This window comes from Ostrea edulis, chromosome 9, assembly GCF_947568905.1.
Source record: "Ostrea edulis chromosome 9, xbOstEdul1.1, whole genome shotgun sequence".
Lineage (NCBI taxonomy): Eukaryota > Metazoa > Mollusca > Bivalvia > Ostreida > Ostreidae > Ostrea > Ostrea edulis.
In genome coordinates, this window is record NC_079172.1 from 35,189,894 (window position 1) to 35,200,991 (window position 11,098).

At 36.3% G+C, this 11,098-nt stretch overlaps 1 protein-coding gene and 1 long non-coding RNA gene across 2 annotated transcripts; one reads left to right on the forward strand and one right to left on the reverse strand.

Moving 5' to 3' along the window:
- Window positions 1-252: 252 nt before the first annotated feature.
- Window positions 253-3,227, reverse strand: LOC125660338 (uncharacterized). Its single transcript, XM_048892146.2, has 2 exons — window positions 2,907-3,227; window positions 253-2,361 (listed from the first exon to the last, which is right to left on the reverse strand). The coding sequence occupies exons 1-2, from the start codon at window positions 2,985-2,987 to the stop codon at window positions 763-765; spliced, it is 1,680 nt and encodes a 559-aa protein (XP_048748103.2). The 5' UTR covers window positions 2,988-3,227; the 3' UTR covers window positions 253-762.
- LOC130050112 (uncharacterized) lies at window positions 2,190-2,905 on the forward strand. The gene is made up of 2 exons (XR_008798512.1): window positions 2,190-2,319; window positions 2,583-2,905. It is a non-coding gene; the product is annotated as an uncharacterized LOC130050112 (long non-coding RNA).
- Window positions 3,228-11,098: the final 7,871 nt, after the last annotated feature.

The following is an 11,098-nucleotide window of genomic DNA, read 5'->3' on the forward strand; positions in this document are numbered from 1 at the left end:
GGCCGCAGCGACCTCTCTATTCGTGATTGTGTTAGAAAGTACGTATGGCGAAAGTAAGGTTTTTTTTTCATTGTCTCAACAGAATATTTCTTTATTGATAATAATAGTTTATAAGCGAGTATTTAAAATGGTTTCTATACTAAATAAAAGATGTCATATTACAACACAGTTAAAGGCTGTAAATCGTGTCAGAGGTCACTTGCTCAAGTTCAAGGGGAGAGCAGATATTACTATATTTGGAATTACAGAATCTTTCGTTATGACCCGAGAGTGTGCATTTCCCCATACCTATTGAGAAGTACAAGGTAACTGCAAAATGAGATTGAATTTCGTTTAATTGTTTGTACTTATACATACCTGCAAGTAGGATGAGCCGGTGGGTGGATTTTGCCGTACCTTGACAGTGTCAAAATGGCCGATATAGGACAGAAAGTTACCAAATCATTATAATTACCTCTATTTGATATTGCTTTGATTGAAACAGGACAGATCAATCTGATACCACTAAGTGTACGCGATATATTTGTGGAATAATGCTACAAATTTTGAAGAGAAATCAATCAACAGCAATGGGTGGACAAAAACACAAGTTCATTCCTATTGAACTACGGTTGCTAGAGATGGGAAATGATTGCGGTTGTTTTAATTTCGCGGAAAAATCCCCGATTGCGAACATAGCGAAATTAAAACCACCGAAATCATTTCCCCATTTACAGTATACTAATAAACTTTGCTTCATACGTATAACGTGTCTTATTTTCATTAATTATAAGTGCTTTTTCTAAAACTTTCCGACTGTAGAGGTTGATTGCGCGAGAGACACTTCGGAGTTTGTGACAGCCCAAAAGCCACATACATAAATATGCCTTGACCACCATTGAAAATAGTGTGCAAAATAGAAAACAGTTGCAGCTCAATAAACTGAGACAAAAACCCGAACAACCACGCCGCACCGGTAATGGTGGAGAGCCGGAAGTAGGAACTTATGCTCTTTTGGTCCTTTGATTTCCGAATGACAATCTTTCCACTGATCCTACATACAGTCACCACAAACATAAAAGTATTGATACAAACGATCAGACCTACTGGGAGAGCAAAGGTAAAGAGGATCAAATCGGGGTCAGCGATGTAGCAGGTGAGAGGAGAGTAACCGAAACTTTCTCCGTCGCTCTTGACGTAACTTACAGACACATTGATAGCAATAAATGTCAAACATATGAAAACATCTACCAGCAAACTACAAATCACTCGCGAACTAACTTTCATGTTTATGTTATTGAAGGAGGTAAATGTTTGAAAGATTTGGAATGTAGATAAACTCATCCAACAGACGACAGAGAGCCACGAGAAATGAACCAACATACCAACACCAATACATAAGAATTCATTCCACAGAAAAAACTTGGAGAAAGTGTAGACGGTATTTGCTACAATTGAGAACGCAGCTAATATCATAATGTTAATATCCGCAATCTTTTTGTGAGTGTTACTAACGGCTACCGTAATAAAAGTCAGGAGGGAACCAAGCGATGATAAAGAGAGACAAGACAGGGACAGATATTTCATTAACTTATCGTCTGAATTCGTCAACATAAGGCTGGAAGCTTGGAGATATTGACTAAGACATATCTCAACGCTGCGTTTGTCGGGAAACTCTTTGAAATATGTCGAGGAGAAGCAAGCCTGATAGTCTACCAGACAAACAGAGAAGTTGGACACATCTAATCGTACATCTGCTGTCCTCATTTTGATTTTTGGACAACGATACCATTCAGCTACGATGGACATCATGTCGCCTGTCGCACAGTACTGATATTTAGGAGCCTGTTCATTACCTTCTAACATGTTTATTTGGGAATATAAAGTCATTTCATTTCCACTCATGGGATTAACATAACAAATGCGGGAAGTAAATTTCTCAAACAAAGAGTTACCGTGGACGTGAAAACGCTGCCCAACAATAGAAATAGAAATGTGAACAAGAGGCGCTTCTGGCGAAATTTGGATAGTCGTACCGCGGTGTGTGGAAAAGATATTCAATATTTTTTTAATCATGACATCCACGCTATGGAGATGATTTACCGACAGTTCTATAACAAATGCCACAAAATTACCATCCGATTCAACAGGAAGCAGTGCGGACATTCTACAGAGGTACTCGGTCAAGTTGTTGTTCGACATAATGTCCTGTAGAACTCTGATGACTGGTGGTACATATATGTTGTTTTCGTCACTATCATTCGTTGGGACAACTATTAAATTCAACTCGTAGTTGTTCTCATTGAACATTGGATGGACAGGATCGCAGGCAAGGTTCTGGTACATATATTCTGGTTCACACTTGATATCTTGGCACTTGTTCTAAAATATAAGAATTCGAAAATTCATTCAAATTAACAATTCAGTGATCTGTGATTTTTTCTCTCTCATTCCATCAGCATGGAGAAGAAATTCTAGAATAGTTGTTAAATTCCGATGTATGAATATTTTACTCAGTATTCAAGATTTAGCTAAATTTCACAATTAGAGCATTCAGATTCTACCTAACAAGTAAATCTTGTAAACATGGTTTTGGTTTGTAGAGGATATCTTCTATCGGTGTGAGTTGAAAAGGGGATTTTATCACGGTGTGCGTGGACTCTGTCACAATGTACCTGGACTTTGTCACGATATACCTGGACTTTGTCACAATGTACCTGAACTTTGTCACGATATACCTGGACTTTGTCACGATGTACTTCGACTTTGTCACGATGTATGTAGACTTTATCACGATATAACTGAACTGTGTCACGGTATAGCTGGATGTCACGGTATATTAACATTCATTATTAAAACAAAAATTGAAATTCAAAGAATTATGTCTCTTAGTACTGTGGGAAATGAATAAAAGTGAAAGAACATACCAGTTTCTCGTCAAATATTTGATTAGCAGCACATTTCGTCTTCTTAGCGATCGGTTCTTTTTCCACTTTTTTAAAATCCATTAGGGCCGAAAAACGGGTTAACAACAATTGGTTGTATCCGAATGAGTCATATTTGTCGTATTGAATATTCAAATCCTTAGCATCATGTTCGCACAACGCGCAATATATGTTTTTGTAGACTTCAGTGTCAGTAGAGTAAGGAATGTAGTATTCCAGGCAAGCTTTGATGAGGTAATCGTCCGTCCTGTTGTTTACTATGTCTCCAGGGCCCTTACAATTCGCATCTTTCGTGTAAGCTATGCATGGAATCACCATACTCTGAACGGATGTAGGTGGGTAGAAACCAACATTACAAACCGGAAATTGTTCAAATACAGACTTAAACAACTTTTCCGGATTCTCTCTTGACAAGAGGGCGGATCTACTAATGCATATCTTTTTCTTCTCCCACATTACAAGATCTGACATCTTTTCGTTATTGCAAAAAGCGCATTCGATACTGATATACGTTTCCATGGTAGATAAAGAAGTGACTGGGGTAGAATTTGTAATATTTCTAGTTGGTGTTGACATGCAAGTAGCGCCATCTGGACAAGTCGCCATTATCCAGTACGACTGTTCAGATTTGACTTCAGCATCCATGTTCCACAATGGCTCCAGGCAGTGCATTGGGGGACCTTGTTTGCCATCAAAAGTCGGATATCGGATAAAGTCCGGAGCAGGTGTCTGTCTAAAGAATTTGGAGGGGCAGCATGTTGCTCTCCTCACGCAGGAGTCGTCACACTCGCATGCTGAGCAGGCTGGTTCTAATGTGAAAGGGTAGGTTCGTTTGAATTTCTCTCCGATACACATATCTTGTTCTGGGCACAGTAAAAGGTAATTTAGAATCTCGTCTCGAGAAGTTCCATTGTCGATCCAGGAAGTCATGTTGAATACTTCCGTGAAATCGGCGTCGGTTGGGGAATTAGCACCATAGTCCCACATACCCGGGAAAAACCCGAGACCCATGCCAAATGTTGACGCTAGGAACAAGAAAGGCACCTGTCAAAGAGCATGTGCTAACTAGAAAAACCACCCAACAAACGATACGCCATTCCAATATTAAAAAAGAAACAACATGAATCGCTGAAAGTTAGAAAATATGACTAATAATGGTAATGATAATACCTATTGCATTCTACCGTTGCAGTAGCAAATGCTAGACATCTATCTAAAACCTGTCTACCACAATCATTTAAACTAAGATGAAAATGAAGGCGATATGCGCCATATTTAAATTCAATGGTAATTTTATCATGATGTATTCTACAGCTCTCTGTATGATTGCATGAAGCAATTAATTGAGTGAAATTCTTTGATTTAAGCCCTTCTTGTTATTATTTACTGGGTAATAGAAACTGACCACCTGTTACTTACCATCTTTCCTGGCTACCTCTAAGAACGCATCTACTCATTTCAATTTATTTATATGCCGGAATGTCATCACAGAGATAACACAACTCTAATCCCACCCATTTATCTAGCAATCGTCATGGTTACCTGAGAGACGTGGGTCTATACCACAGGCTCTCGACGTTTCAAATATCTATACTTTAAAAAAAAAATCTTCTTATAGACAAAATATTCACAAGGAATATCACGCCGCCGTCTTGGTTTTCTTTTTTACCAGTTGCATCGCTTGCAATTTTCGGCGAAAAGTTCGATATAATGATATGATAATCCTCCCTCTACCGTTTAGAAACAACTCTATCAGGGTCTTACCACTAGCATCGCCATGGTGAGCTAGACATGGTCTATTTATCGGCTCGAACTCACGACATCTCGGTTACGAAGCCAATGTTGAAACGTAAACTTTAAGTAAGCTAAGCCTTCTCTATTTTCTCTTACGCTGTTTAGACTGATCTACTAATATTTTTCCTCAGAAAGTTTTTATTGGATGTTTGCGGTAATCTAGTGGTTAGACCGCTTGCTTCTCAAACCGGAAGTCCCAGGTTCAACTCTCGATCTAAGCGCCACCGGAAACATAAAACCAGTGACTGTTCCTTCCCTAATCGTCTGCATTTAGAAAAGTTCGGGACTTGATGGTATACACATAATTTGTACTTGGCATGCTTTAGATATTCAAAGTCTTTCATCCTAAACAAAATCTGAGAATATCTGATTGTTGACAACATACGGGCACTACGAAAGATGACCTTCACCTTCATCAACATGCACCCGATCTAGAAGTTTAATATAAATGTAGTAATACATTACACGAATTTCACGGTGTAATTCGTTGTGCCTTTTTAAAACTACCCAATCCTTGATTACTTTAAAGTAATCATCTTCCTTGTGTACAATCAGTGATCTTGATAGATGAATTAACAATACATTGAATAAATGAAACAAGCAAAGAAAAAACCAAAACCAACAACAAGAAACAAAAACATGATGAATAAATCCATAACGGAATACTTGATTTTAAAAACAGAAAAAACTCGTAAGCCGAATTTTCAAACATTTAAAAATAAAATCGGGGGAGATAACTCGCATTTGTTTACGGTACAAAACCGATCAATTTTTTAAACAAATGTTACCGCGACGGGGACAGGTAACTGATAGCCATCCCGCGATGAGAGCGCGGTTTACCTGAGTTACCTATAAATTACCGCGTTAGATTTTTCCCATCGCGGGAACGCGGAAAACAAGAAATCCGCGTTGCCCGTACTGTAACATCATGACACAATCAACATCTCCCTGCCCTGTGACCTTGTCCTCAGTCACAGGACCTTTGATTTAAGATGCATGTTTGGGCATATCTGTATAAGCAACATAAAACTGAAGTAATCTAAAACATGGGTAGTAGCTAGTAAAGTAGTGGTCCTGAACCACGTTTTGCAATAGAATTTACGACTAAAACCAAAACCTTCATTTGCGATTTACTTTATCCTTTACGCTAGAGATTTTCATGTGAATAATAAGACTTTAGTTGTGTAATTGTATTTAAGTATAATCTCACAAAATTCATAAAGTTGATGAGGTTTTAGAACTATTGTAACATTTTAATCTCAGTCATAAGTTCTTTTGTAAAACAAAGCCCTGTTGTGTAGTGCATTTGTACTTGATATTGCTGCTTGATACTTCAATTGTGACCTAGACAAGGTCCTAAAAGTTCTATTTTTAAAATGATGTTTGTCAGAGTTCAACAGAAAGGTGACGAAATACATTGTGTGGCTGCGTTGTAAACTTTCCAGAAATACAATTCTTTGGACTGGAAATTTTATAGTAATAAAGACAATCTACAGAATGAACTTATACTTTACTGGGAATCTGTCGTATGAATTTCATTCCGGGTTTTTCGCTTCCCCATCAGAGGCTTAGAATTATAATTTTGGTTCCGGGGTTTACTGAAATTTTGGTTCACCAGCCACGGCTTCAGATATCACATCGGTAATTGTCCAATCAAAATGAACTTGGACAATACGCCAGTTTCGAGATACGAACTCTTCTGTGTAGGAGGTGCATTTAGTGGAACTTTGAATGACTAAGTGGGACAGAGTGGACTTACAGTCAGCGAGTAAGATGATGAAATGTATTAAAAGCGGCTTCTCTTTTAATATGTACATGTGGGAAATACAATATACTATCGAAAGAAATGTTTTACTAAAGTGGAAACATAAAAACAATGTCATATTTGCAAGTAATGTCTTAGATATGGTACTTCTGACCAACGAAATAACGTGATATGATAAGAATTCTATGTATTTAATTACTTCCTAAATACTAATAACTTACTTAGTTTGTGTATCAGTTGAATTCGTGTGGTCTAACAGTGTATGAGAAACTTACTGAGTACATTCACTTATGCAGTGAGGAATATTAGTCCCACTCCCGCGTGTAAACAAATTGTTTCCCGCCTCACTATATACGAGAGTTCTCCAAAAGGAAATAACTCGGGTGTATCTCGAAACCGGCGTATTAAAATGAACTTAGTCAATTGTAGTTCCATATATTTAAAAGAATATTTTTTTCTTGCGCGATTTTTCTCATCTCCTCTTCTTCTTATCTCTTGATATTTGTACCCCTGATTAGGACATTTTGTGTAATTTGTAGAAATAACCAAGTGTATATAAAGGAACTATTTGCTGTTGGTAGCTGTGGCTACTTCCTGAGGTGCACTCTGACTGTTTACACACATGTGAAAAACACGTGGATATGAGGGTAGCCTTATTTGCGGGTAATTTTTTTCTCTCGAAAATTCCGCATAGGGTGTTGTGTTTCCGGTGTCGACAGACGAGACAGGTAGCATAGAACATTTCCTACTGCGTTATTCGGCATCAATTCTGCAAACTGAATTTTAATGATTCTTTCCCTCTATAGTAATATATAGTGAAAATAATTATCGGTGTGAAACCTTCAATATATGAACCGCGAATTTGGCATTTTTCATTCTTATATAAAAGAGTCGTACTGCATCATCAAAGAGATATGTATTTTTATATTTGATAAAGTATTAAAAACGATTTCAGCATATATTGAAATAATTCTTTCTTGAAGACACAGTTGAATTTCTGTAAGACTTTGGATGACACCGCCACAATGCAGTATGCTGTATTTTACTTTGATTTAAAAAACATCAAAGTAGTGTATTAAATTAAAAATATTGAAGACCATATACAATTGGGGAAATATTCCGCATATACACGTGTTTGTTGGAATATTCTTAGCAAGATGACGTGGGTTATACTATATGTCTCCTTTAAAATTTATACAAAGCCCTCACAAGTTTAATTGTTGTTTAGAACGCGATGAAGAAATTTACCTTTTTAACCTTGTAATAATAAGTATCCTCTTTCTATATCATTGCTTTAACATTATTGTTCTAAAGGTCTAGCACCTAGTATTTTGTGTTGTCATGTTTTTTTTTTTTTTTTTTTTTTTTTTTTTTTTTATAAAAACATGATTTAGAGGTAAAATACACAGTCCAAAGGTCTATCTCCTGCTATTTTCCTGTGGTAATAGGCGGCAGCTAGGTATTCAATATCTAAATGTAGCTGAGTTTCACACTCTTTCCATGACAAGGACAAAATGTGCAAAATTCGATTTGTTAAAAGTCATAGTGGGCTCTAATATTCAAATTACATGAATTTCAGTTTCACATCTCTTGTTTATAAAGACAGGATAATTACATACATCGTTCTTTGGATTGAAGATTTAACCCCAGGTAAAAAGCTAATTCAGGAAATTTATGTCCCCGCTTTAGGACGGAATATGTAAGTGGAATACCTAAAGAGAATGCAGACAGAAAGGGAGAAATAGAGCGATTACACACCCTCGTATACCATTTCACAAACAGTAGACACAATGTCATCCTCTCACTATATCCTGATCTGAAATGTTTTTAAATGCATTAAGGTGACTTAAGTCTAAAATGTCTTTGTTTATCTTCAATTCTCGCGATTTCCAATGAAAGACTGCAAATGAAAATAATTTACATGCTGACTTGAATGTAGAGATTGTGCGTATGAAATTGTGTGATGGTGACAATGCTAATTAGAAAAAAGGGATATACTTCCGGTTTATTGAATTTTGTTAACTCTTTCATCAGTTTTGTAAAGAGAAATTACCGGTTTGTACGTTTTCATTGGAAGTGTATTTTTTATTTCTACATTGAAGGAGAATTAGGAAATCAAAAATATCGCAACGTTTATTATTGAGCTACAGTGTTCTAAACATGCCCTTTTCGCACTTACAATTTACTCAAGATTTATTTATTTGAATTTGATTTGTCTGTTGGTGTCAACACAACAAAAGCAACACAAATCAATCATTACATAAAATAGATACATTATCATGTCTTTTAACAATACAGATTTAAAAAAATGTTTAATACAAGTCATGGAAATAAATAATGACCTTTTTGTACTTGATATACGAAAAAATCTATTTTTCAAATTTGGGAGTTGAAAAGGACATATTAGGAGTAATGACAGTTTCTAAAATTTCACATAATTTTCAAGGCCTTGTCTTAAAGAATTTAGAATGGAACTAGAAAAAGAGGGGGTTTGAGATAAAAATTTAAATCATTGGCGAAAATACTGAATTTTCATACAAAATTTCGAGTAAATCAATTCAAACATTTCTCAGAATCGGTGTTCTGTTTGGAAAGATATACAGTATCAACCAAATTAATGAATTACAACATTTGAACTAGTTCCAAGTCTGAAAAACTTGTTATCATAAATTATAAAACTGCAATACATGTACTCGTATAGGAGTATAAAAATAGAAGATATATTGGATGAAACAGAAACTGTAATATCATGCAGATTTAAAACTTTTTGATTAATCAATTCTTCCGCCACAAAATATAATCTCTGCCCAACCCTTTAAGAATTTGAATTGATACAAAAATTTTCAACTGGTTAGAATTTAGTAATAGATGTGTAATATGTTTGCACTATTAGAATTAGTATTGAACCAGTAAAGGTGTATTTGTAGCATCCTGCACAGTTGTGCGCAAAAGCTCATGATCTAACTTCCTTGATGTTTAAGATTATTTTCATTATCTTAACAAGGTGTGTTTGTGAGGCACTGATGGCCCGTATGGCTAAATTCCAAGGTCATGAGGTATGAAAAAAATCTTGCCACAAGGAATACTGATGAACAAAATTATGACTAAGATTAACGGTTTTCAAAAGTTGGTAAAACTGCAAGGTGAAGGTCACGAGGTGAAACAATTTGGTCTTGTCATAAGGAATACACATGTGAAATATGAAAGCCCTATCACCTTCCATTCAAAAGTCATGATCAAGGTTAAAGTTTTGAGGACAGACCAAAAGTTATATGCCCCAGAATCTCCAATTACAGGGGCATAAAAACATGTATATGTAGACCGTTCCCCTTAAAATTAATCCCTTACTCATGATCACTGTTTGTAAGAAATGGGGGGGGGGTCTAGTTTTTCATTGTAAAACTATTCAATACTGTATACGAATTGTGACCTTGACATCTCACCTTTTGATCTCAAAATCAATAGAGGCCTTTCTTCTGATATAGCAAACGAAGCGAGTTCTTATGGTAACACGTGTATAAGGGAGAATTAACTCCAAAGTTTGGGCCACATTGTTAGCTTTCGTTTTCTTTCGTTCGAGTCACGTGACTTATGCAAACGCGTCGCCGTAATGCATCTGCACAATTTTCCAGTGACTAAATTTCAAGAACAGGGTATTTAGACTTTACCAACACAGATAGCATTAAGGAATTGCACACTGTGAAATGGATTTTGATATCCAGGTGACTTCTAGCTGCACCATACTGTGATATTATAATTCTAAATATTTCATTATAAACTCAACTCTCTATTTCCAGAGCATAAAAAAATCAGCATTGTGAAAAACAATATACCAATTCTTTCATAATTCAATTATAAATGAATATTAACTATATGTGTGGCAGCTATATCATTAAATAAGTGAAGATAACGAAAAGGGATCAATCTCATAATTTCTACAAGATATACAAATAGAGAGTTGGGAAAACACGGAACCCAGGGCATACCAAAGGTGGAATCCGGTGCCTAGGAGGAGTAAGCATCCCTTGTCGACCGGTCACACCCGCCGCTCATAACTCCTATAAAGAATACAGAAAGATCTAGAGTAGAGCAATCACGGACCTCTGGATTTACCAGAGATGGGACCAGGTGCCTTGTGGTAGTAACTGTATATATTTCTGACCGTTTGCAAGAAATACACCATCTCTTTTAGGAAAACAGACTAGAGCGGTTCCCGCCCGAGTCATTATCTTAATAAGGTAAGGTGTAATTCTTACAAACCGTCAGAGATATATACAGAAGGTAGCTTGTACCAGAGCGCTGTCCACAAATTAATTGACAGAACGAAAGTCGCTGAAAGTGCCGAGTAGGAGTAAGAATCCTTATACACTCAAAAACTGAACATAATCTAATGATTTCACATCAATTTATTCCATGAGTGAAGCATTGAAAAGATATTAAAAGACTAACAAAATGTTTGCTGATAATGCTCTATATAGCGAACATTTACAAAGCTCCCACGGACAGGATGCAAGTCAACTAACTCTAGTAACACTGAGAAGGTGACAAGCTTGATAATCATACAGAGACGAAGGCTAGAAAGTCCGAGATTAGAATAATAAAATGCGGAGTGAGT